Genomic DNA, 27,678 nt, shown 5'->3' with positions numbered 1-27,678 from the left:
ATTGATCAGTTTTAATTGTTTTAATAATCTTTTCTACCCGCTGGCCAAGTTGCCAGTAAGAGAAAATTCTTACCTCTGATTCACTAGCAGTGTCTTATGAATCCCGGGAATATTTATCAGTCATCATATATACTAATCTTATATTACAGTAGCACAACTGGGGATAATAGAAGGATGACCTGCTGGTCAAGGCTTCCATTTCTTCCAAGAACAGCGTGGATAATAATATATGTTGATAATCTTTAATTCCACATATATTTCACATACTTTTCACTATATTAAAGGAATAATGTTTTTAAAGGATAAGTAAGCTGTTTATTGTGAAGCCACATAAGATTACACTACACATTCCCCAGAAGTAGATACACAGCAGATTCTGTAGTCTTACAATGGGATTCTTCAGATATTATCTTGTTATCTACTGTGTATCCTGTGCTTGAATGGCTGCCCCCATGGCTACACAGCAGCTTGTTTATATAAACTATAGTAGTACTTATCTGTTATCTACTGTGTATCCTGTGCTTGAATGGCTGTCCCCCCATGGCTACACAGCAGCTTGTTTATATAAACTATAGTAGTACTTATCTGTTATCTACTGTGTATCCTGTGCTTGAATGGCTGCCCCCATGGCTACACAGCAGCTTTTTTATATAAACTATAGTAGTACTTATCTGTTATCTACTGTGTATCCTGTGCTTGAATGGCTGCCCCCATGGCTACACAGCAGCTTGTTTATATAAACTATAGTAGTACTTATCTGTTATCTACTGTGTATCCTGTGCTTGAATGGCTGCCCCCGTGGCTACACATGAGCTTGTTTATATAAACTATAGTAGTACTTATCTGTTATCTACTGTGTATCCTGTGCTTGAATTGCTGCCCCCATGGCTACACAGCAGCTTGTTTATATAAACTATAGTAGTACTTATCTGTTATCTACTGTGTATCCTGTGCTTGAATGGCTGCCCCCATGGCTACACAGCAACTTGTTTATATAAACTATAGTAGTACTTATCTGTTATCTACTGTGTATCCTGTGTTTGAATGGCTGCCCCCATGGCTACACAGCAGCTTGTTTATATAAACTATAGTAGTACTTATCTGTTCTCTACTGTGTATCCTGTGCTTGAATGGCTGCCCCCATGGCTACACAGCAGCTTGTTTATATAAACTATAATAGTACTTATCTGTTATCTACTGTGTATCCTGTGCTTGAATGGCTGCCCCCATGGCTACACAGCAGCTTGTTTATATAAACTATACTAGTACTTATCGGTTATCTACTGTGTATCCTGTGCTTGAATGGCTGCCCCATGGCTACACAGCAGCTTGTTTATATAAAACTATAGTAGTACTTATCGGTTATCTACTGTGTATCCTGTGCTTGAATGGCTGCCCCATGGCTACACAGCAGCTTGTTTATATAAACTATAGTAGTACTTATTTCTTATCTACTGTGTATCCTGTGCTTGAATGGCTGCCCCCATGGCTACACAGCAGCTTGTTTATATAAACTATAGTAGTACTTATCTGTTATCTACTGTGTATCCTGTGCTTGAATGGCTGCCCCATGGCTACACAGCAGCTTGTTTATATAAACTATAATAGTACTTATCTGTTATCTACTGTGTATCCTGTGCTTGAATGGCTGCCCCATGGCTACATAGCAGCTTATCATTCCATTTTGGTTAAAATTAAATTTGAAAGAATACATTTTCTTGTGTAGGACTCATGCGTACACTGTGTATATACAGTGGGTTGCTTGTGAAAAGCTGCTATAGTCCTACTCTTCCTCCTAATAGTAAAATATAATACAACCAGCATAGGCAAAACCTTGTCATCTGCATCCGCAGGAAAGGAAATAATTCCTTGTAAATAAGATCTGTCACTGGTAGACATTTTAAATGAGTTTTTGTTTTACAGGAAAAGGCCGTTGTTAGCTTCAGCAAAAAGCAAGTCATCCCTTTTCTCCAAGACGATGAAGACAAGGTCGAGGATAAAGTAAAACCAGGCAGCGGAGAAGCTGCAAATCATATTGCTGAGGCCAAAGCAAAAGATGACGTGTCGGCATTAGACAAAAGCAAATCTCGCAGTCCTCCTAAATCTGAGCCAGACCTAATGGCTTTGACCAAGGCCAAACTGGCAACGAAGAGAGTAACTTGGAACCTTCAACACAAGAATTCAGAAAACACTGAAACAGAAACATCTCCAGGTAGAAATCCTTGTTTGGGGCAATGTAAACGCATAGAAACAGTGCGTTTCATTTTGGTACCGCCATTTTTCTCCTATTTTGGGAAAATGTAGAAGCAAAGAGTTTTCCAGTTTTATGGAGCCTTTGATAATGACCGTTTGTATCTATAAGGGCTCTATCATGGCTCTACTACAGTAAATCTTAGTTGAATCATCTCCATTGTGCTTCCTCCTCCTGTCTGGGGTATAAGGGAAAGGCAACATCTGGATAAAGCAAGAGTAGGTTAATAATGGGCAAGTTAAACCCCGCACATGTTTTTTTTTTGTAGCTGTAGCACAATATTCCCAGAGGTGGGTATAGGTGTCAGCTGCAGAAAGAGATACGGGATACTTCCTTTTCTGTGCTAAACATTGGAAAACATGAATTTTGAGTGTTTAGGAGTGAGTTGATGGTTCATATGTTTAAAGTAGGGATGCACCCAATCCAGGATTCGGCCATTTTCAGCAGGATTCGGCCGAATCCGTGTGTGTAGCCGAAACGAATCCTAATTTGGTTATATAAATTAGGTGTGGGAAGGGAAATCACGTGATTTCTCATCTTAAAACAAGGAAGTAAAATATTCTTTTTTCCACTTTTTCCTTACCCACCTCTAATTTGCATATGCAAATTAGGATTCGGTTAGGTATTCGGCCAAATCTTTCATGAGGGATTTGGGGATTCGGCCGTTTCTAGTTTAAAGGGATCCTGTCATGGGAAAACACATCAGTTAATAGTGCTGCTCCAGCAGAATTCTGCACTGAAATCCATTTCTCAAAAGAGCAAACTGATTTTTTTATATTCAATTTTGAAATCTGACATGGGGCTAGACATTTTGTCAATTTCCCAGCTGCCCCTGGTCATGTGACTTGTGCCAGCACTTTAGGAGAGAAATGCTTTCTGGCAGGCTGCTGTTTTTCCTTCTCAATGTAACTGAATGTGTCTCAGTGGGACATGGGTTTTTACTAGACATATTGTCAGTTCGCCAGCTGCCCCCAGTCATGTGACTAGTCTCTGATAAACTTCAGTCACTGTTTACTGCTGTACTGCAAGTTGGAGTCATATCACCCCCTCCCTTTCCCCCCAGCAACAGCCTAACAACAGAACAATGGGAAGGTAACCAGATAGCAGCTCCCTAACACAAGATAACAGCTGCCTGGTAGATCTAAGAACAGCACTCAATAGTAAAATCCAGGTCCCACTGAGACACATTCAGTTACATTGAGTAGGAGAAACAACATCCTGCCAGAAAGCAGTTCCATCCTAAAGTGCTGGCTCTTTCTGAAATCACATGACCAGGCAAAATGAGCTGAGATGCACCTACACACCAATATTACAACTAAATACACTTGCTGCTTCAGGAATGACATTTTATATTGTACAGTGAATTATTTGCAGTGTAAACAGTGTCATTTAGAAATAAAAACGACATCAAAAAAATCATTACAGAATCCCTTTAAGCAACATTTTTTCTTTGCCATTTTTTATCTCCGTGCCTTTATTAGTTTTCCCTCTCTCTATCATAGAGGAGCCACGACCGCGATCTCCCAAGCAGTGTGTCCCCGTGTTTCCCAAGCCGAACATCTCCGCTTCTCCAAAACAAAGTATCAGTCTTCTGGCTCGACTTGCTGCAGAGTCACGATCACAACTGTCAAGTCCGCTGCCTTGGAATTCTTTAGAAAAACCAACTGAGGATTTAGTTTCTAAACTCACCAGTCATGTAGCAGGGAATGCACCAGACAGACCTGCCAAAGAGGCCAAACAGCTGCCCCGGGTTACACTGGAGACTCCAGTTCAGGTTTTTTTGCTTCATTTCTGTTTATTATGTAAAGCTTGAATGCAGACAAACGGTTACTGAGGTTTAGGTTTAAAAGGCCACAAAAGGGTTAGATACCATATATACTCGAGTATAAGCCGAGTTTTTCATCCCCCAAAATATGCTGAAAAACTCTACCTCGGCTTATACTCGGGTCAAGCACAAAAACGGTCGCCGGCATCTAAGAATAGTCGCTGGCGCCCAAGAATAGTCTCCAAGAATATTTGCCGCCATCCAAGAATGGTTGCCGGCATCCAAAAACGAGACGCTGGCACCCAAAAACAAGACGCCGTCACCTCTAATGGGAGCAGAAACCATCAATTTTTTGATTGAAACTTACCAGAAGCTGCTGCATTTCTCACCCTAGGCTTATACTCAAGTCAATAAGCTTTCCCAGTTTTTGGAGGTAAAATTAGGTACCTCGGTTTATACTCTGGACGGCTTATACGCGAGTATATACGGTATTGCAGTTTCTGAGCCGCAAACAGGTCAGATTTAAATAGAAACCCAACGTAAATGCAGACAAGCTACCGACTTAACCATATTTATGTGTCCTTGGCTCTTGGACGAGGAACAATTATTTGAAGTCAGTTTGAAAAAAGCTGAAAGCATGAACAGCTCAGTAACCGTATTCCATATATATCTCCTGCATCAATTTAACACTCTTCTTTTTTTTAAATATCAACGCTGAATCGGCGAAGGTGCCAATATCTGAATTACTTATTCAGTGTTTGATTTGTTTTTTTAATTATTTTGGGATAAGTTGTTCTCTTTCATTTCAGGAGAAACCAGGTACTGAAGGGTTATCTCCACCTGCAAGGTGGAAAGGATGCTAAAAGAGTTAAGTCTTGACTAGTGATGTGCAGGTCGGGTAAAACCCGAACCGGATTTGCCCTCCCACAACCCGCGCCCATCCGACTTCCTTTTATAGACCCGTGCCACCCCGCCGATGATGTCATAAAAGGGGCGGAGTGAGCAGGCTATTAAGTCGGAAGCCGACATTTCAAGCCACCCGTGAAGAGGAGTGCGAACCCACCCAACCTACAAGTAAACCCGTGGGTATCGGGCCAGCCTACACATCATTAGTCTTGACCTCTCTCCCATGGTTCAAGCTATCGGCACAGGCTACTCCGTCCACTTGGGGGCTGGCACCACCCAGTTCATTTTGTCTCCATATGGGGGCAGCATGCTCTCACCCTGGAAGCTTTGTAGTCTTCATCTGCATATTCCCTTCTCCCTATTCTTCCCAGAATCCTCAGGTGGCAAAGCAGGAAAAAGCCAAGACCTTGCTCATTTCTACTCCTTTGCCCAAATAAGCCTAATTCACGGTCACTCCTCCAGATCCGACACAGTTCCTCCACCAGATCTAGCAGAGCAGATTCACAGCAATTCCATTTGACAGTTTGGCTGTTGAAACCCTAGTCCTCAAATAGCAGGGTTTAAGGGTCAGGGTCACCTGTACTATGATTGCCTCTAGACAGCCTTCATCTTCTAATGTCTTCTGCTAAACATGGCTGTTTATTTGGTGATCTGTCCACTCGTTTTATCCACACAGATACAGGACAGCTGCTCAGTTTTGTTCAACAGGGGCACGACGAGAGCCTTTATCTGGCCTCACTCGAAACCCAAATTTCAGCCCTTTCCTTGTTGTTCCAATGTTTGATTGCGAAGAACCCCCCGATCAGGGCCTTTCATTTTTAGTAATGGCAGAAAGATCTCTTATCCGGAAAACCACAGGTCTCGAGCATTCTGGATAACCGCACCCATACCTCTACTTTGTTCTCAGGGCATGAAGGCTGATGCCCTTCTTGTAATTCCAACAAAGGACTGTGGCATGCTGAATCTGCATTTAACCCTTTAGTGCCTGTGTTCTCCTTTCAGTGAAGAGAGTAGGATAAAAACCCTTCATTAATATACTTGTTCCCGTTTATAAGTGGGTTTTCTAGTATTTTATTCATGTATACGTTTTGCGTGTGTATCTAGAGAAAACATTAAATATGCTCTTGCTGTATCTCTCTGCACAGACTTTTCCACAGACCCTTCCTCCATTGCCTCTTCCTCCAATATTCCCACCATATGCTCCTGTTAGTGAACCTGCAGTTCCGTGTATTCTCCAGAGCAACAGAACAATATTTAGCCCAACTCCAAAGCCTGGTAGTTTGGCCACTGCTAACGAACCTAAAATACAAGCAGCCAGCACAGGTAAGTACCTGTAGAAAAAAAACAAACAAACCCTTTACTGGTTTTATTTCAAAATTGCTGTCCTCTCTTCTCCACCCATTTAGGGGAGTTAAATGTATATTCAATGAATTTGTTTTGAAGGTTTCTTGTTAAAAGAGTGGCTTGTTTTTACATGAAGTTGGCCGAAAGAAATCGGTTTACACCCAGAGAATACCAGGCATTTTATTCCAACCATTCATTCAAATAGCGATGTACCAGGAACTTGTAGCACAAAGTCAGCCTCGAGAAGTTTAGGATGTGGCTAAATCACATGATAAAATAGATTATTTTGTCACAAAGAACCGCGACTGCAGAACTGCAAGGATATAGGGGGTGTATGTGGTCTATCTATCCTAAAAATTTCATGTAAAAAAGGGGTTCAAGTATAGAACCCCCACTGAACTCAGTTTTGATATTGGGATCTCAAAGACGTCCATCACAGCAGTCCTCTACATAACCTGCCATGAACGTAGTTGACCATCACTGCAGTTTTAACTTCTGCAACAACACAACATGGTTGTAAACGAGGTTCACAGTTCTTCGAGGTCAAGAATGAACACAACTTATGTCTATAGTTGAAGTCTAACCAGTGTTACCAGGAACACTACAAAGCTGCTCATGAAACCAGACTATGGAATCCAGGTGACCCCTTTATATGACAAAAATATCATTGGCCTATCACCTCCAAGCCAAACAATGATCAGTGTAAGTCTCAAGATTACTCTCCTCCAAGCCAAAGCACAAAAGATAATTCAGGGGAGCAACACTGGATTCCATTATGATTCCACAAAGCTGTAATGTCTGTTCCTAAACCAGAAAGAGAGATTTATTATATGAAGTAGAGCACCAAGAAGTCCAGCTGTTTCTCCTTATACATCTGCCGTTCTTCAAGAGAAAGCCCTAGGAACTTGGATATGTATATAAAGTGTGCTCAACACTACATCATGCTAATTCTTTACCTGAATTGAGTGTCATTTCTCTAAAATTCTTGTTTAATTCTTGCAACTGCATTTTGTTTTCTAGGTAAAGACAAAGGGAAAACAAAGTCTTCTAAAAAAGGAGAGAAGGTGAAAAATGACGAGGTAAAATGTTTTGATCACCCTGAATTTGCTTCAGTTTCAAGGTTACAATTAGGGATGCACCGAATCCACTATTTGTAAGAAAAACACAATCACTGATTGTAACTAGGGATACACTGAATCCAGGATTGGGTTCGGGATTCGGCCAGGATCCCGAGCCAAATCCCGAACCCAATCCTGGATTCTTTGCATCCCATCAGTGATTGTGTTGTTCTTACAGATGTTACCATTTATTATTCCCCGTATTACTCTTCAGTTACTAGTCTGACTGCTGCACATTAAACTACAGCAAATATAAAAAAAAGACCAACTGCAAATTATCTAAATGCTGTGTACATTAGTGATGGGCTCCAACAAACTGTATATTCCACTCACACCTGAATGACGAGCACTGTGGGAATTATAGCGAAAATGAAAATGTAATATAAGCTTCATCGTACTGAAATAAGTAACATTTTGTAAGTATAATCAATTAAATATTCTTCATCGTTTCTGGAAAAATATCAGGTTTATGTTCACTTTCTCTCAGCATCTGTTTCTCTTCATTCTGTCTTCATGCAGCAGTTGGGTGTCAGATATTCACTGACAGTTACATCCAATATATCTTATAGGGGGCTCCTTTTGCCTAGAAGATGTATTAGAGGTCACTCTATTAAACTCACCAGACATCATGTCTCTCTACATGCAGGATTTGTCAGATATTGATTGACAGTTAGATCCAATATGTCTTATAGGGGGCTCCTTTCCTAGCAGATGTATTAGAGCTCACTCAAATAACTGATTCCAGTACAAACAAAATGTAACAAAATAACTGCCTTTTGCACAAATCCTGCATGTAGAGAGACATGATGTCTGGTGAGTTTAATAGAGTGATCTCTAATACATCTTCTAGGCAAAAGGAGCCCCCCTATAAGATATATTGGATCTAACTGTCAGTGAATATCTGACACCCAACTGCTGCATGAAGAGAGAATGAAGAGAAACAGATGCTGAGAGAGGAATAGTGAACATAAACTTGATTATTTCAGAAACAATGCAGAATATTTAATTGATTGTATTTAGAAAGTTTCTTGTTTCATGATGATGGAGCTTATATTAACTTTTTATTTTAGCGATAGTTCCCCTTTAACATCTAACAAGTAACTTTTATATGTGAATGAAACATTGAAAGGGTTTGGAAGGAGCTCTGTTCAACTCTCTCTTTTTAAGTTATATTGAATTACTGAGGTATATTGGTACTAGGGATGCACTGAATCCAGGATTCGGTTTTTTTTTCAGCAGGATTTGGCTGAATCCTTCTGCCTGGCCGAACCGAATCTGAATCCTAATTTGCATATTATCACAAAACAAGGAAGTAATAAAGGTTTTCCTCTTCCCACTCCTAATTTGCATATGCAAATTCAGATTTGGTTCAGTATTCGGCCGAATCTTTCGCAAAGGATTCGGGGGTTCGGCCAAATCCTAAATAGTGGATTGGGTGCATGCCTAATTGGTACAATATATATTTTGTATAAGAGGAAGGCGCATAGATTCTTAGAAAATTTTAATTAGTGATGGGTGAATCTGAACTGCTTCGCCAGAAATTCGCTAAAAGGCGAAAATTCGCTGAATTGCATAAAAGTGTAAGGGCGACAAAATCTTTGCACCCATTCGAGTCTAGGGCGTCATTTTCGCCAGTGAAACATTTCTCTCATATATGATAAAAAAATAAACGTTATTGAGTGGATTGATGCTATGTTGATATCCGGGGCAGTTTTCTCATGTGATATGAGCTAGGCCTCACTCGTTTCCTTCTCACAAACCTTGGTTTTGCTCTTGATCAGTACATGAAGAAGCTGCACATGCAGGAGAGAGCTGTAGAAGAGGTCAAACTGGCCATTAAACCCTTCTATCAGAAGAGGGAGATCACAAAAGAGGAATACAAGGATATCCTGCGCAAAGCTGTGCAGAAGGTCAGTATTTCGGTTATATGTGAAATCCTCCGTTTCCAGTACACAGGCTTATTCTTATGAAATGTCATAGAAGGATATAACATTGCTCACTGACCATAGTATAAAGGCCCGGGTCATTACTGTTATAGGGTTGCTGAATCTTTAGGCTGGTGTAGTTCAGTATAGAAAATACTGCATTTCTACTCCTATTTCATTTTAGGGTTTAGCCCTCCTTTAAAAGAACAAAAACATTAAAAAAAATGAAATTGTTTTAAAGTAATAAAACAATAATGCAGTGTTGTCCTGCACTGGTAAAACTGGTGTGTTTGCTTCAGAAACACTAGTATAGTTCTCTGGGTAGCCATGGGGGCAGCCATTCAAGCACAGGATACACAGTAGATAACAGATAAGCACTACTATAGTTTATATAAACAAGCTGTTGTGTAGCCATGGGGGCAGCCATTCAAGCACAGGATACACAGTAGATAACAGATAAGTACTACTATAGTTTATATAAACAATCTGCTGTGTAGCCATGGGGGCAGCCATTCAAGCACAGGATACACAGTAGATAACAGATAAGTACTACTATAGTTTATATAAACAAGCTGCTGTGTAGCCATGGGGGCAGCCATTCAAGCACAGGATACACGGTAGATAACAGATAAGTACTACTATAGTTTATATAAACAAGCTGCTGTGTAGCCATGGGGGCAGCCATTCAAGCACAGGATACACAGCAGATAACAGATAAGTACTACTATAGTTTATATAAACAAGCTGCTCCCGTTCAAAGGAGAAAATGCTCAGGTTACACAGCAGATATCAGATAAGCTCTGTAGAACATAATGTTATCTTTTATCCACTATTTAACCTGTGTCAGATAGGCTTTTTTCAATTGATTTCTGCCATTGCTACACAGCAGCTTGTTTATATAAACTATAGTAGTACTTATCTGTTATCTACTGTGTATCCTGAGCTTGAATGGCTGCCCCCATGGCTACACAGCAGCTTGTTTCTATAAACTATAGTAGTATTTCTGATGCAAACACACCAGATTTACCAGTGCAGGGCAACACTGCATTATTTTTTCATTACTTTAAAAGACTTTCATTTGTTGGTGTTACTGTTCCTTTAAGTGTAGTGGGGCTCATGGTTCACGGATGTCCGGTATACAAAGATTTTTTTTGTTGTAATTATTGGCCGTATTATTCATTATTATTAATTATTGCATACATATATATATATATATATAATTGATGAATATAATTCTGTGTATACTTAGATTTGCCACAGCAAGAGTGGAGAAATAAACCCAGTTAAGGTGGTAAATCTGGTGAAAGCCTATGTGGACAAGTACAAACACGTACGAAAACATAAGAAGACGGAGTCGTTGGAGGACCATGGGACTATGTGTGATTCACCAGTATGAGAAGAAAATCTTTCTCAAATTATAAAAACCAGATGTAAAACTGCTCAGCCTCAGAGATTGTGCAGCAGAGAATTGATCTGTACGGGGGCTCGTTGTTGCAGTTGGTAATTATTATTGTACAAGAAGCTGGCGTTCTCTTTGTCTCAACACACCCAATCCTTTATTTTCACCAGTCCCAGTTTGGTTTCTTTGGACTTCAATATACAGATGGCAGGGCCCCTCTGTGAGTCAAGAAAAAAAGTTTCAAGGCGTGAAACTTAGAGGGAAAAAAAAAAATCAAGATGGCATCCTATTTTTTACACCAATCGAAGACTTGTATGGAAACCCGAGCGCCATCTTGGTGCTCCCTGTGTTCACAATTTCTCCACGAAGGACAAGTAAACTCGTCTGTAAAAGAGAGGAATTTCTGTGTCAGGTTTTTGTTGCATGGCAGACAAAGGAATTGAGAGGGGGCCACGGGAGATGAAAGAATATCAAGAAATATCAAGGGCAGAATTTCTAAAGCTCTTTTTGAATAGTTTTTATTGTTATCATTTTGTCAAGGCGGTTCTTGCACTAGAAATGAAAGTTTTTGATGTTTAACAAATCGGGAAAATGTGCCGCTGCCCAATTTACACAAGTACAGGATCAACGCGCATCACGGGGAAAAAAAAGTGCTGCACCTCGTAACACTTTGCATTAAAGCGTTGTTACCCCCCAATGGTATAAAGTGGCGCTTAAATTGTTTAGTCAATTGTACGTACAAAATGATGAAATCACATTTGTAGAAGCGGATCGGCATGAAATGGAACACGGCAGAATGGTAAGAAGTAGGGTGGCACCCAATCCAGAATTCGGCCGAATCCTTCTGCCCGGCCGAACCAAATCCTAATTTGCATATGCAAATTAGGAACGGGAGAGAAATCACATGACTTTTTGTCACAAAACCAGGAAGCAAAAAATGTTTTCTCCTTCCCACCCCTAATTTGCATATACAAATTAGGATTCCGTTCGGTATTCGGCAAAGGATTCGAGGGTTCAGCCCAATCCAAAATAGTGGATTTGGTGCATCCCTAAAAAAAAGATAGAAAAGGCATAGATCTGATTTATACATTCTAGCTCCATATACAGGTATGGGACCTGTTACCCAGAATGCTTGGGACCTGGGGATTTCCGGATAACGGATCTTTCCGTAATTGGAATCTTCATACCTTAAGTCTACTAGAAAATCATATAAAGATTAAATACATGAAATAAAGCCAATAGGCTGGTTTTGCCTCCAATAAGGATTAATTATATCTTAGTTGGGATCAAGTACAGGTATGAGACCTGTTATCCAGAATGCTGGGAACCTGGGGTTTTCCGGATAATGGATCTTTCTGTAATTTGGATCCTCATACCTTAAGTCTACTAGAAAATCATATAAACATGAAATAAAGCCAATAGGCTGGTTTTGCCTCCAATAAGGATTATTTATATCTTAGTTGGGATCAAGTACAAGCAAAATCATTTGGATTATTTGAATAAAATGGCGTCTATGAGAAATGGCCTTTTCGTAATTCAGAGCTTTCTGCATAACAGGTTTCTGGATAATGGGTCCCATATTTGTATCTTCATATTTATTCTGCCGTGGTTTATACATGATGCCTGTACCTCTTTACCAGGTCTTTTTTTTTTTGTATGAATTAATAAAGATGACATATTCCCTATGTATAAATTTATGTGTGCTCTTCTGAGCAATTTACAGTAATTGATGCTTTCCTGCTCAGTCCTATTACTCAGTGGGAGGTGTCAGGAGACTCATCACATTACAGTAAATTAAACTTTTGATGTTCTTTGATGCTCTACTTTCAGATGTGTCTGTCACACTTCAGACTGAGAAATCAGGTTTCGCTCTTAAGGGCAGAGACACATGGTCAGATTCGGGCCCGGCAACATATCACCTCTTCTTCAGGCAACTAATCTTCTGCCTTCCCGCCTGCTAGAATGTAAATCGTCGGAGGGATGGCACTTGAAACGTTTTGTTTTCCGAAGTTTCCTCATGAGGCGACTTCAGAAAACGAAGCGCTCACAGTCCCACCGGAGGTTTACATTCTAGCCGGCGGGAAGGCAATTCGGGAAGATTAGTCGCCCAAAGAAGAGGAGATTTGTCGTTTGGCGACTTATTTCCCCGAATCTGACCGTGTGTCTCTGCCCTTAAGGAACTGTAACACTAAAAATTTTTGATTAGATAATCGATCTACCCTGCATAAAGTTTAGTATTATCAATGCTTTATTAAAAGAAATACTATGAGAAAACACTGCTTTCTGTCTACTGAAAAAAGGCGATCGGGCGACTCACTCTGCAGGATATGCGCTCCACATCTCCTCCTGACCCGACTTCTGCCAAAACCGGAAGTTAAGTGATACGGCTGTACAGAGGATTTTTAGGCCGCCTTGTAATATAAAACAGTCTGACTCCTAATAAAAAAAAAATACCGCGTACAGCCGTATCACTTAACTTCCGGTTTTGGCAGAAATCTGGTCAGGAGTAGATGTGGAGCGCAGATCCTGCAGCGTGAATCGCCCGATCGCCTTTTTTCAGTAGACAAGAAGCAGTGTTTTCTCATAATATTCTTTTAATAAAACATTGATAATAAACTGTATGCAGGGTAGATCTATTATTACTGTTAGAGTAGAATGATTTTTCAATAAACAAATTTAAGTGTTACAGTTGCTTTAAAGGGCACCTGTTGGGTAAAAATGTTATCCCCAACCAAAGGTGAGGGCTTATAGAGCCTGCATTCCAGTTGGGGATAACAGTAGTTTTTAAAAAAAAAAAAAAAAAAGCTCCCCGCCATCACTAGTCTACCCGCCCCGGGAGGGAGCAGCCATGCCCGGTCACTCGCATATGCATAATGAAAAGCTTCCCCGAACTGCTCGTTCTGCGCGCGTGCGTGACGTCACATGCGCGTTATTCGCATGAGAGTGACACAAAATGGCTGCTCCGTCCTGGTGTGGGTAGCCTAGCGCTGGCGGGGGGCTCTATTAGCCTGCACCTTTGCTTGGGGATAACATTTTTACCCAACAGGTGCCCTTTAAGTAACATATGAACATGCATAGAGGCCCATTTATCAAAGGTCGAATTTCCCATAAACTCGAAATTCGACCAATCTAAATCTATTTAAAAATATATATATATATATCAAATTAGATGAATGCAATCGACCTGAAAACTCGATTACGATTTGCGTTTTTTCTTCGAAAAAAAACTCGAATGTCAGGAAGTTTGCAAACAGCTCCAAATTGATCCCTGGACGTCTCCCATTGACTTGGGCAGGTTTTAGGTGGCGAATAGTCGAATTTGAGTTCTTAAAGGGCCCCAGTATGATAAATCTCGAAAATCTAATTTGAATTTGACAGTTTTGACCATAAAAAAAATCAGAATTTTCAAATCAACCCTTGATAAATCTGCCCCATAGTGTCCTCCGTTGTCCAAGCTCCTGACCGTATTTATGTCTATCATATGAGTTACTCAATAAGCAGATTCAATATGATTTGTTTGTGTTAAATGCAAAATTTCGAAATGATTCTAATGTCCTGTAATTAATATTGTTATAATGATACAGCTGTGATGTTGCGACTGTAAGAATAGAACAATATTATGTTACAGTTGTGACCTCACTCCTATATTAGGAACAATGTACCTCCCCGTCCTAAATAAATAAAACAAAACATAAGGTTATTTGCCAACGGTTCTTGAGAGGTGTTTGGAGTTGTATTTGTTTTCAGCTAAAGGCCGGGCAAACCTGATAAAAAGTGACTTTTTATTTGTAGGTGGAGATAATGGGTAAACACATTTAGAAGCTTCATTGACGAATTCTTTAAAGGGGAACTATCGTGAACATAACATTTTAACATAAACTTCAGCATACTGAAATAAGAAACTTTCTAAAATACAATCAATCGAAAACTCTGTGAAATAATCAAGTTTATCTTATAGGGAAGCACCGAATCTACGATTTTGGATTGGGCCGAACCCCCAAATCCTTAACGAAAGATTCGGCCTAATACCGAATCCGAATTTGTATATGCAAATTAGTGGTGGAAAGGGCAAAAAAAATTTACTTCCTTGTTTTGTGACAAAGAGTCAAGGTTAACCTCCCCGCCCCTAATATGCATATGCAAATTAGGATTTGATTCGGCCGAATACTGGATTCAGTGCATCCTTATTATCTTCACTATCCCTCTCTCAGCATCTGTTTCTCTTCATTCTGTCTTCATGCAGCAGTTGGGTGTCAGATATTCATGACAGTTACATCCAATATATCTTATAGGGGGGGCTACTTTTGCCTAGAAGATGTATTAGAGCTCACTCAAATAACTGATTCCAGTACAAACAAAATCTAACAAAATAACTGCCTTTTACACAAATCCTGCATGTAGAGAGACACAATGTCTAGTGAGTTTTATAGAGTGAGCTCTAATACATCTTCTAGGCAAAAGGAGCCCCCCTATAAGATATATTGGACCTAACTGTCAATTAATATCTGACACTTAACCTCCTAGCAGATGTATTAGAGCTCACTCAAATAACTGATTCTAGTACAAACAAAATATAACAAAGTAACTACCCTTTTCACAAATCCTGCATGTAGAGAGACATGATGTCTGGTGATTTTAATAGAGTGAACTCTAATACATCTTCTAGGCAAAAGGAGCCCCCTATAAGATATATTGGACCTAACTGTCAATTAATATCTGACATGATGTTTGGTGATTTTAATAGAGTGAACTCTAATAGACGTAATTGTTAATGTCTGAACCACCAGTGTGTGAACTAAACAAACTCGCCCTATTCTTCCTCTTACCCTTACTCCATTTTCGGAGGAATATGGAAACCAGAATTGGGTCCATACGGACTCCCTTAACACAATACAATTAGAAGGGGGATGATAAGAATAATAGTGACGCTCAGCTCTTTTCTTGACCTTGAAGCCTTTATTTTTTTTTTATCCCACCCTGAATTTATTAGTAACAAAAAAGATATACAAAAATAGTGTTACATATATGAGTTGGAGTAGGTAGATCACTCTGGAATCAGAGGTAGGACTTAAAAGTCTTGGGGTCCACGTTTACCTCTGAATACCAACCACCCAAGCATGTTCCCAACTACATAACCACAAGAGAAAATGGCAGGCACTCACAGATCCCACAAACGGGCTTGTATAGTTGATGATTAACTGCCTAATGGCACGAAACGCGTAAGGCTATTTATTTATCTACTTTGTGACCTAAATAAAGTTCTCAGTTCTTTTACAAGCCTGTTTGTCATTATCAATGAAGCAGATAAAAGCCCTGGAGTTGATTTGAGGGGGGTGTATGTGCAAAATCTACAGTTTGGTACATGGTGAGAAAGAAAGAAATCACTGGTGAACTCAGCAACGCAAAAAGACCTGGACGTCCACTGAAGACAACAGTGGTGGATGATCTCAGAATCATTTCCATGGTGAAGAGAAAGCCCTTCACAAGAGCCAAACAAGTGAAGAACAGTCTCCAGGAGGTAGAGTCTCCATATCCAAGTCTACCATAAAGAGAAGACTGCATGAAAGTAAATACAGAGGGTGCACTGCAAGGTACAAGCCACTCATAGGCATCAACAATACAAAGGCTACATTGACTTTGCTAAAAAAAAAATCTTAAAAAAGGCAGCACAGTTCTGGAAAAACATTCTTTGGACAGATGAAACCAAGATGAAGCTCTAGCAGAATGATGGCAAGAAAAAAGTCTGGAGAAAGCGTGGAAGAGCTGATGATCCAAAGCATAGCACAGTTGTGTATAAAACATTTGGGAGGCAGTGTGATGGCTTGGGCGTGATTGGCTGCCAGTGGAATATTGTTGAATGGCCAAGTCACCTGATCTGAAGGCAATTGAGCTGCATTTCACTTGTTGAAGACTAAACTTGGGACAGAAAGGCCACAAACAAACAACAAGTGAAAGCGGCTGCAGTAAAGACCTGGCAGAGCATTAAACAGGAGGAAACCCAGGATCTGGTGACGTCCATGAGTTCAACACTTCAGCCTGTCATTGCCAGCAAAGGCTTTTCAACCAACTATTAGACATGAACATTTCATTTTCACTTTTTTCATTTGTCCAATTACTTTTGAGCCCCTGAAATGATCTTCCGATCCTCTTCCTTCCCATCAGCAATTGAAGGAACTTTTCAGCGCATGTGCAGTCGGTACAAATACCGCACTGCCCCAAATGTGCATGCGCCAAATATGGCGTTCCCTTACAGAGGAAGACTGAAGACCTGGAAGATGGCGCCCATGAGCTCGCTGCACTACTCTGCACAAATAAATGAGCGTGCTGTCCTGGAACCCTTTATGAATTAAGGCACTATGCGGGTAGGAAGCAGGAAGGGGGACTATGTAGGGTAGTAGAATTGGGCTTTTCTTATTAGGGGGGTTAGTTCTCCTTTAATGTTGTTGGGGACTGTAGATTGGGGGTGTGCAGATTAGCATTGTTGCCAAAGCTCCTTGGCCCACATCTGGTCAGGTCTGTCACCTAACATTAACATTTGGGGGCAGATTTATCAAAGGTCGAAGGGTCAAAAATTGGAATTTAGAGCTTTTTTTTGTGTACTTCGACTAGGGAATAGTACAAATTCGATTCGAAAAGTTTTTAAATATCGAAATTTATCATGTACGGTCTCGTTAAATATTTAACTTTGACCATTCACCATCTAAAACCTGCCGAATTGCTGTTTTAGCCTATTGGCGACCTCCTACAACCCATCTGGAGTCAATCGGTGGATTTTGAAAAATCTAAGTGTTTTTTTAAAAAAAAAACAACTTTGCATCGATTTCGATAAAACTTCGATTTGTACGATTCCAATCCGAACGTAAACGGCCTTCAATTTTTTTTTTTTAATTCAAATTTCGAATCTTGATAAATCTGCCCCTCAATATAATGTGTAGCCTGATGCTGTAACACAACTCATAATTGGTCATTTTTTGATTTGCATCAAAAGGGCCTCATTTACCCTGGCAACCAGGCAATGCTTTAAATAATTAGAAGATGAATAGGACCAGGCTTAAATAAAATGACAAATAACATCTAACAACACAACTGAAAAAATTGGAGCAATGGTTTTTGTTTGTCAGCAAACATTTGCATTTTATATTACAATGGAAATTTTAAATTACAAGATGGAAAGAGGCAGCGGCACAAACAATTTAAAAACGGTGACAAACATAGGCCATTGTGTAATACGTAAAGCGAACTTGATCAGTAAGAAAAGGTTTAATCACTGGATAGGAGCAATTTGTTAGGTACCACCCCCTAGTCGTTATAATCAATAAACTAAAGATCCCTATTATATTATTATTATTATATTCGACCATCTTGCCTAGGAATCCCTTGTTTCAGTGATTTGTATAAATTTATCCTGGGTAAACAGAGTATGGTGTTTCTATAGCAACCACTGGGAGGGCATTATGATGTCATAATGAAGCCAAGGTCAAGTATTGCTTCATAGTTAACAGCTGTGGAGTTTCTATGGAAACCATTATGAGAGCATTATGATGTCATAATAAAGTTAAGGCATTACTTGTAGCCAGTGAAACACAAATCATTTTGCATTCTACACTCGACGAGAACAGAGTGCAAAATGACCTTTTGGTAAGTGAGCGCCTTTCTTGTCATGCCAGTTAATCCCATGGCCTTGAATCATATATATTTATACCTAGTAATTATATATAGATAGATTCATCTAGACTTGTAAAGCTTTTGACTTTATTTAATTAAATCCTTTCTTTGTTCAGTAGTGTCAGGGTAGGGAGTGTTGTAAACTGATGTTTGACTTCAAATTATGGATTCTTCATGTATTTAAGGCCAAAACTGTTATTTTGGAGATTTTGGGTCATTCTGTTGGTGTGTACTAAATAGATTTAAGCAAAGCATCCCCTTAACTGAATATCTTTCGGTCCAACTGCTGTAATTGTCTGTTGCAAACAGCAATCGCTACACAACATTTGTGGCCGAATTCAAAAAAATTAGAGCAATGTTTTTTGTTTGTCAGCAAACATTGCATTTTATATTACAATGGAAATTTTAAATTACAAGATGGAAAGAGGCAGCGGCACAAACAATTTAAAAACGGTGACAAACATAGGCCATTGTGTAATACGTAAAGCGAACTTGATCAGTAAGAAAAGGTTTAATCACTGGATAGGAGCAATTTGTTAGGTACCACCCCCTAGTCATTATAATCAATAAACTAAAGATCCCTATTATATTATTATTATTATATTCGACCATCTTGCCTAGGAATCCCTTGTTTCAGTGATTTGTATAAATTTATCCTGGGTAAACAGAGTATAGTGTTTCTATGGCAACCACTGGGAGAGTATTATGATGTCATAATAAAGTCAAGGTCAAGTATTGTTTCATTGTTAACAGCTGTGGAGTTTCTATGGAAACCATTATGAGAGCATTATGATGTCATAATAAAGTTAAAGGCATTACTTGTAGCCAGTGAAACAAATCATTTTGCATTCTACACTCGACGAGAACAGAGTGCAAAATGACCTTTTGGTAAGTGAGCGCCTTTCTTGTCATGCCAGTTAATCCCATGGCCTTGAATCATATATATTTATACCTAGTAATTATATATAGATAGATTCATCTAGACTTGTAAAGCTTTTGACTTTATTTAATGAAACCCATTATTTGTTCTGTAGTGTCAGGGTAGGGAGTGTTGTAAATTGTGGTTTGACTCCAATTTATGGATTCTACGTGTATTTAAGGCCAAAACTGTTATTTTGGGTCATTCTGTTGGTGTGTACTAAATAGATTTAAGCAAAGCATCCCCTTAACTGAATATCTTTCGGTCCAACTGCTGTAATTGTCTGTTGCAAACTGAAATCACTACACAACATTTGTGGCTGTTTCTTTATATTAGTAGCTCTGTTGTGATTAAGCAACACTAAGGGTTATTTATCAAAGTCTGAATTTATCTCAATATTTTCTGCTATAAACTCCAATCAAATCTGCAAGTGTTTTTTACGCTTATTTATTATTATATTTTCCTGTAAATTTGTTTTGCGGGGAAAATAAATCAGATTTTCAGAATTTTTCAGATTTTTCCATCCGATTTTCACTATTTTTTTCGGAATTTTCACCCAAAACTTCAGGGTATTACACAAAACCCAGGATGCTTCAAAAAATCATTGGGACTTATATTGACTTATATGCAACCTCGACAGGTCTGAAATGCCGGATTTTCAGATTCAGACTTTTCCATCTTTGGGATTTAATAAATTCTGAAAAATGTGTGATTTTTTTAAAAGTCTGATTTAATTAAAAAAAAAATCTGAATTTTTACATTCGGAGTTTAGTAAATAACCCCCTAACACTCTGTCAATATATGTTCCGTCATTCATAGTATTTATTAATAAAAAATGGGCTCCAGTGCAATATCATATGTTGGGAACACATTGAAATATACGGTGTTAATGTGAAACATGTTTCCCACAAATGATCAACTTTGAAGTATTTTATTATAACAAGCTGATACTCTCAGTAGTCACTGTGTGTCCTATATGTCAAAAGCATATTTGTTACTGCGGCTGGGGCATAACACATCTAATAGAAGCACACATTTCATACTGTGGGTATTGGGGTAATATATCAATGGGGGGGTTTTCTTTGAAAATGATCAGTTTAAATTTTACATAGTTAAATCGGGTTGAAAAAAAGACAAAGTCCATCAAGTCCAACCCCTCCAAATGAAAACCCAGCCCCATACACACCCCACTCCCTACTGTCACATAAATGATATATACCCATATCTATACTAACTATAGAGTTTAGTATCACAATAGCCTTTGTATTATGTCTGTCCAAGAAATCATCAAGTCCCTCTTATAGTCATTAACTGAATCAGCATCACAACATCACCCGGCAGTGCATTCCCCAACCTCACTGTCCTCACTGTGATGCACTTAGTCTCTGCACTCTCTCCAGCTCATTTATATCCCTCTTAAGGACTGGAGTCCAAAACTGCCCCCATACTCCAGATGAGGCCTCACCAGGGACCTATAAAGAGACACAATTATGTTTCATCCCTTGAGTTAATGCCCTTTTTTATACAAGAACTTGATTTGCTTTAGTAGCCACAGAATGACACTGCCCAGAATTAGACAACTTGATATCTACAAAAACTCCAAGATCCTTCTCATTTAAGGAAACTCCCAACACACTGCCATTTAGTGTATAAATTGCATTTATATTATTTCTGCCAACATTTATCAACATTGGACCTCATTTTCCAGTTTGCTGCCCAGTTTCCCAACTTAGACAAATCACTGTGCAAAGAAACCTATAGTTCTGCAGAATTTAGTATCATCTGCAAAAATAGAAACAGTACTTTCAATGGCCACCTCCAGATCATTAATAAACAAGTTGAAAAGCAAGGGACCTAGTACAGAGCCCTGCGGGACTCCACTAACAACACTGGTCCAATTAGAAAATGTTCCAATTATTTCCATAATATCTAAATTCGTTCTCTTATGATTTCAGCTTCAAACAATCTCTACAAAACATAAAACAAAAAACAATGAATTATTTCAAGAAACAACAGATTGATGATATAGATATTGAGAAAAACAAGACTGATGAAGAAGAAGAAGAAGAAAAGATGGAAGAACAAGATTCCAATAGATCCGTCTTTCGCCGTTCCGTGTCAATCATCGTAATTCTCGGTTTGCTTGTGGTGGTTAATACCTTCACCGATGTGGTTTTTGAGGGTAAGGTAGAACTTATTTCAAACTACTTTTGAATCTAAGACTCTTTTACAGCTGAATTGTGAATATTTATTTCTTTCAACTGTTAGAAATGTCAGTGTATTTTATAACTTTTAAAATGCCTTACTAATGAGATATAGACAAAATAAATCACAGAGTTAATTCTAGAAGGTAATAGAGTATCTTCACTAACTTCCTTTCATTGACTTATTGGTGATTTTTTTTCCATAGGTTCGTTAAACGGGATGAAAGAAGAACATGAACACTTTGAAGAGAAGCCATGGATTATAAGGAAAAGTAATGAATCTTATTTGCACTGTTTGTATTCTTTGTATATCATCTATAAAGCTGTCATCTCTCATTACCTACCATAATATGTCCCTTTATTTTGTGGGTTGCCCACTGTTGAGTAAATCAGTACTGGATTACAAACTGCTCTCTTATAATATACCTTCTATTGTTGAATGTTTCTAACACTTTGCCTCACAATCGAATCTTTTTATCTTAACAGTATGTCCCGTCGCTGGAATAGTAATTGCGTCGTTGTTCGGCTTGTTATGGGGCAAATACAGTAGTTCACAAATACTTGTTGGAGCTGTTGCGACACGGATAATATTCTCCATTGCCAGTTTATTCATTCCAAATAAGGTAAATCTTTTATTTCCTTTCTGCTCTTTGAGCAAACTGAATACAATAATAAAGCATGTTACATACAGTTATAACCATATATATATATATATGCCACTTCACCCAACAATTACTATTGTTCATTGTTTCCTATTGATGCATTAAATATGTGGTATTTCTTGGACCCTTTAGGGATTTTGGATCTTAGTCATCTTTAAAAGTGTAACGAGCTCAATAAGAGGCGGCTATATGACGAATGCACCCCTGATCACCGCTGACCTTTTCTACAGAGAAACTCGAATGAAACTACAGTGCATCATTTGTATTCTTTATTCTATGGGATGGTAAGTTCCTAATATTCTAGTGTTTTATGCTTTATTCTGTGTGTGTGTGTCTGCATTCCAGCATGGTAACTTTGAATTCCCAAAATCTAATATTCATTTATTTGAAACACCTTGTATCACACCCATGCGTCTAGATTTCTAACTCTGTCTTATTCCTTTGTAGTGTCCTGGGGAGCATTTATGGACAAAATATGATCACATTTTTGAATCCCAATTGGCGCCACATACTGCTGGTAAGAGAAATGTTTATGGATGTAACAAATGTGAGTGGGAAAGCATTTGCGTTCTTTCCTGTTACAAAATAATGTGAAGTTCAGATTGCTTTGCACTGTATACTGACAATACACACTACTGCCAGTAGGAAGGAAACTAGTGTTGCTTTGTTGTGGTAGTTGAGATTTATTATGGGTGACAAAATGTCCTGTGTGCCCTTAGCCTAATAGGTTAAAAGTGTAGAGCATGAGAGCTTGTCCATGTTAATTGTGGTAGGACAGCGGCCCCCAAACCTCTTTTGGCCTAGGGACCAGCGTAAAGGCAACATTTTTTGCAAGGACCAAGGGGGGGTGTCACGAGGGGGTTGGGGGGGCAGCAGCAACTGTGCGTCCAATTTGGTGCGCCACATTAATTGCTGGCTAGGCTCGGTGGCCCAATTCAGGACTGTCCAAGGCCCGGTTCTGGTTGGGGACCCCTGGTGGTCACTGCAGGGATATGACATCACTCCTATAGGAAAAAAGTTGTCATATTACGACATAACCTTAAATCCATGTGCCTCCTCCCCCCTGTGGATAACACAGCACCCCCACAAGTGTGAGCAATGCAAGAGTTTATAAATCTGAGGTGTTTATAAATCTGAGATGTAAAAACAATGCAGAGGCCAATTATTCTCTGTAGTGAATACCTTTTAAATCTTAAGGTGGCCATAGATGTAGAGATCCGCTCGTTTGCCGATGTTGTCAAACGAGCCCAGATTTACCCACATTGAGATGGGCGATATTGGGCTGATCCACAATCGGATCATAATGCAATCAATACGGGCGGGCGGATAGCGGGACCACATAAACACACAGATGCAACCATGATCCGTTGGGATTTTTTAACCTGCCCAATCAAGATCTGACCGACTTTTGGCCATATATAGATCGGGGAAGCCTGTTGCAAGGCCCCACACACAGGTTAATAAGCTGCCGACTCGGTCTGCCTGCAGATTTTATCGGCCTGTGTATGGGGGTCTTTACACATGGTAAGCAGACACAGCAGTTAGACTTTCATGTGGGGGGGCACACAAGGGGGGGCAGCCAGTTGGACAGCACTGGTGTAGATCAATGGGCGCTTAACTGACAGCTATCTTTTTTTGAAAACAGCTGGATGCCGGAATTTCCATCGTTGCTCTGCTACTAATATTGTGTATACGGTCCAGGAGTCCAAAAATATGCGGCTTGGTGATCAATCCTAAAAAATACCCGAAGAAAAGAAGCATCATGTCAAATATATTGGCTTTGATTGTAAAGTGAGTATCTTTTATAGTAGACGAAAAGGGGCAAGTAACACACCCAAGATGGCAAGAAAAGAGAGATCCTGTTATTACATCGATCTGATTTTATCTTACTTTTTAATCACACCTTGCCCTGATCATTGACGTGAACTGAATACACTAATACATTCAAAGCATAACATTCATTTAAAACTAGGAAACAGATTTGACAAGATATTAAAGGTGTCTCTCATATTAGCAAACCGATTTAATACAATTCAGATTTTCCACTTCAGACAAAGAATGATTATACTTTCTAGAGTGACATAACTTGTGTCACCTCAAAAGAGACATTTTTGTTAATTTGGTGATATAAATGGTCTTCTATTGAGGAATGAGGGGCAAGAGAGAGAGAAATGTGCTGTTTTGTGACTCATTTGATGCTCTATCGTATTTCAGCCGCAGCTTGATTTGCTCCGTCACCGGTTATGCAGCTGCTTCTTGTGTTAGCACAGGCATATTTATGTGGGCCTTCTCCATAATGAAGAGAGTACACAATGTGAACAAGCCGTGTAACTCATTTATCTGCACTTTGGATTACAAGTAGGTCCTTAATTTCCTAATTCTTACTGGTTAATTTGTTACTCTTTTCCAGTGTCGGACTGGGACACCAGGGGCCACCAAAAAACTTTAGACCAGGGGCCACTCTCACTATTATTAGTTTTCCTCTCCTCACTCAACCTCTATTCTCCTAATCTCTTTTCTTTACAGACTATAATCTATTATTCCATCTATTTAGCCTCTTTGTTCTCATAGAAATAGGGAATGGCCATGAAATAGGCCAAATGTTTAGCAGCACGAGGGGCCACTGACACCGGGGCCCATCAGGACTTTTCCTGGTATCCCTGTGGGCCAGTCCGACACTGCTCTTTTCTAATTCAGACTGATTCTAAAGTTGTGAATATTTCCTAATATGTGTCCATTTAATCTCTATTATTTTTCTCAGCGTGCAATATGAATTGCTCAACTGTGTGTCCACCATCGTGGGAACTACATTGGGCACAGTGATCAGCCACTTTTTCAAAAAGACGAATCTAAAAGCACATCCGAACCTGTGCCTCATAGGACTTTTCCTCGCTGCTCCCCTTCTCTGCGGGGGTATTATTTCCATCAAGAGAGATCTCTTCACAGCCCAAGTTAGTATAATCCTAGGAAATTTTAGGACACACAGTAGAACCCCCATTTTACATTTTTCAGGGGATCAGAGATAAATAAGTAAAATCCAGGAAAATGTTAGATCAGGGAAATGTATTATGCATAATATATAGGTGGTAGTGATGTGCGAGCCGGGCCGACACCCATGGGACCTGCGGGTTGGTCAGGTTTGGTCCGACCCATTTGCAGGGTGGCGGATGGGCCGGGTTGAGCTCTTCTTCCCAGTACCGTAACTAGAGGGGGGCGGGCCCTGGTGCATGACGCGCAGCCGGGCCCCCGCCCGCCTCCGTACGGCCCGAATTTCAGTGGCACACTGTGCTTCCGGGGGGGGCCCTGAGGGGGTCCGCTTGCACCCCCTGCTCCCCCGGTAGTTCCGCCACTGCTTCTTCCTGCTTTCCCCACCCGCCACTTTGCACTGCCTTCCGCTTTTTATAGCCGCTAGTGATGTGTGGGTCGGCCCGCACCCGACCCTAACCTGCCCTACCTGAGCCCGCATCCGACTTTCAGTTCGATATTATAGAACCGAGCCGCCCGCTGATGATGTCACAAAAGGGGCGGGGTGAACAGGTGCAGCATCTATAAACGATGAACCCGGAAACTGGCATTTCATGGTGGTGGGCGGGGAGAGCAGGAGAAGAGCTCAACCACCACCCGTGAAGAACAGTGCGAGGTCAGCCCAAACCCGCGGGTCCTGTGGTTATCGGGCCGGCCCTGATATCAGTAATAGCCACGCGCCTGCTTGCCCGCCCCTTTTGTGATGTCATTGGCAGGGTGGGTCAGCACGGGTCTATAAAAGGAACCTGGAAGTCGGGTGCGGGTGGGCGTGAGTGGAGGGAGGTTGGGTTCAGGTCAGGTGCAGGTCAGGTTTTACCCAACCCCCACATATAAAACAACAGTGTAAAATGAGGGAAAACTTAAAATCAGGGGATGTAAAATGAAGGTTCTACTGTATGTAATAGTACACCGTATAAACATAAACATCATCTAACCAACCGTTCTCCCATCTTCTTTATCTTTCCAGATTCTCTTCCTTTTAAGTGGGATTTTCTTGTCTCTGAACGAGATCTCGACAAATGAAATTATTATGGTAACGTATCCAGTTTTCTTTCTTGCCCCTGTAATGTCTCACACAAATAAAGTACCAGTGCTATTGTTAGGGATGTTATACTGCTTCTGTCTCGCAATCAGGCGCTGATCCAAGAGAGGAAACTGGTAGTAATATCAAAAGCGCTTTATTATAAGCACACAAGTACAGTTACAGCAGTGGGGTGCAAACTAACGCGTTTCGTGCCCTTGTCTCGCCACTTCTTCAGAGCACCATGAATCTCCACGCGTGTCTCTGCGCTTAAGCTACACAGAATAAATACCAAAATAGGAATTATTCTATATCTGGGTGGATAATTAGACACTGATAAACTAAATGATGTGTTATTGAAGCTATATACACAAGCAGTATGTTTAGTACAGGCCCTGTTCATTGAACAAGCTAAAACAATGAAGCAACATATACTCGGTAAATAAATGATTTTGCCCAATATATATATATATATATATATATATATATATACACACACACTCAAACTGCGGGGTCTGCAGTGCTATATAACTAATATATCTAACAGAAAAGCCCTAAGAAGAGAGCACAAAGCAAACATTTTATTTAGGTAGAATCCCTAATTGTAATTGTATAATTTAACTATAGTTGCCAAAAAAGCTTACAGTCCACAATGTTTTTCTCTTTCTCCAGACAACAGTGATTCCAACCAGCTACAGTTGGGCATATTCCGTAAAGTCAGTTGGAAAATCAGCTGCAAATAATGGGGTTCCAGTAATTTTCAATAAGGTAAGTAGCGTCTTTTTAACTTTAGAAATTGTGTGAGCTCTAATAAACACGAAAATAACCTTGATAATACTGTTTTATCTCCCTCCAACAGATCTTTGTAAAAGTGATAAAAGTCAACCAACATTCTGAACTGTTCCAGAATAGTATGGAGTATGTGATCTTGATTTGCCCATTCATGGCTTTGATCGGCGCTGGCCTGTTTACAATGACAACTAAATATATTGAGGATGATGAGAAGGCAGTTCAGCAATATTTAAACCCACCAGACCTTGCGGAAGTTCTTGAATCTTCAGACTGAATGGCATATTACTTCCATAGCCCAGGGGAATGCTCTACTGTTTTACAACAAAGACTCACAAGAAAATGCCTTTTTTACAAATCTTTATTTTGTATATATTTTTTATTATATATTTGTTATAGAATATACTGTATATTGTATATATCTTTGTATATAAATGTTTGTCATGTATATTTTTATAATAAAAATTAATTTAATAAAAAAAATTGTCCCATGTATTATTATTGCGTTATATAACCTTCGATCTAAATGACATTGGTTCATTTTAGACAAGTGTTCCATATGCTCATAACGTTACACAAAATTTGAATATACTTAAAACACACCCCTTTTCATATGGAAAGCACCGCTGAGACACATGCATTCACTTAATGGTTGAGTGTCCTAATTCGCTCATTATGCCCATGTG

At 39.7% G+C, this 27,678-nt stretch overlaps 2 protein-coding genes across 6 annotated transcripts in view; both read left to right on the top strand.

Annotated features, from left to right (window-relative positions):
- Nucleotides 1–11,843, top strand: part of phrf1.S (PHD and ring finger domains 1 S homeolog) — a 37,630-nt gene extending 25,787 nt beyond the window's left edge. For 4 of the 5 annotated variants that reach the window (XM_018260062.2, XM_018260059.2, XM_018260060.2 and 1 more), the window contains exons 15-20: nucleotides 1,924–2,212; nucleotides 3,733–4,025; nucleotides 6,068–6,245; nucleotides 7,287–7,345; nucleotides 9,166–9,294; nucleotides 10,559–11,843. In XM_018260062.2, the coding sequence (XP_018115551.1) occupies nucleotides 1,924–2,212; nucleotides 3,733–4,025; nucleotides 6,068–6,245; nucleotides 7,287–7,345; nucleotides 9,166–9,294; nucleotides 10,559–10,705 (1,095 nt within the window). In that variant the 3' untranslated portion in view covers nucleotides 10,706–11,843. The remainder of the gene's footprint in view (nucleotides 1–1,923; nucleotides 2,213–3,732; nucleotides 4,026–6,067; nucleotides 6,246–7,286; nucleotides 7,346–9,165; nucleotides 9,295–10,558) is intronic. The other variant, XM_018260063.2, reaches the window with a different exon arrangement.
- Nucleotides 11,844–21,149: 9,306 nt separating this feature from the next.
- On the top strand, nucleotides 21,150–27,391 carry LOC121393152 (protein spinster homolog 1-like). The gene is made up of 11 exons (XM_041560781.1): nucleotides 21,150–21,474; nucleotides 21,703–21,768; nucleotides 21,983–22,119; nucleotides 22,291–22,442; nucleotides 22,606–22,675; nucleotides 23,804–23,949; nucleotides 24,373–24,516; nucleotides 24,920–25,109; nucleotides 26,150–26,215; nucleotides 26,876–26,971; nucleotides 27,063–27,391. Exons 1-11 carry the CDS (start codon nucleotides 21,285–21,287, stop codon nucleotides 27,267–27,269), a joined length of 1,464 nt encoding a protein of 487 aa, XP_041416715.1. The 5' UTR covers nucleotides 21,150–21,284; the 3' UTR covers nucleotides 27,270–27,391.
- The last annotated feature ends 287 nt before the right edge of the window (nucleotides 27,392–27,678 follow it).

This window comes from Xenopus laevis, chromosome 4S, assembly GCF_017654675.1.
Source record: "Xenopus laevis strain J_2021 chromosome 4S, Xenopus_laevis_v10.1, whole genome shotgun sequence".
Taxonomy (NCBI): Eukaryota; Metazoa; Chordata; class Amphibia; order Anura; family Pipidae; genus Xenopus; species Xenopus laevis.
Note: the sequence above shows the minus strand (reverse complement) of the source record. Positions and strands in the feature narration are given on the sequence as shown.

Coding starts and splice junctions, on each gene's coding strand:
- LOC121393152 (XM_041560781.1), top strand. CDS start 21,285: ATGAATTATTTCAAGAAACAACAGATTGATGATATAGATATTGAGAAA. Junction 23,950..24,372: donor ATATTGGCTTTGATTGTAAA/GTGAGTATCTTT, acceptor ATCGTATTTCAG/CCGCAGCTTGATTTGCTCCG. Junction 25,110..26,149: donor GAGATCTCTTCACAGCCCAA/GTTAGTATAATC, acceptor TTATCTTTCCAG/ATTCTCTTCCTTTTAAGTGG.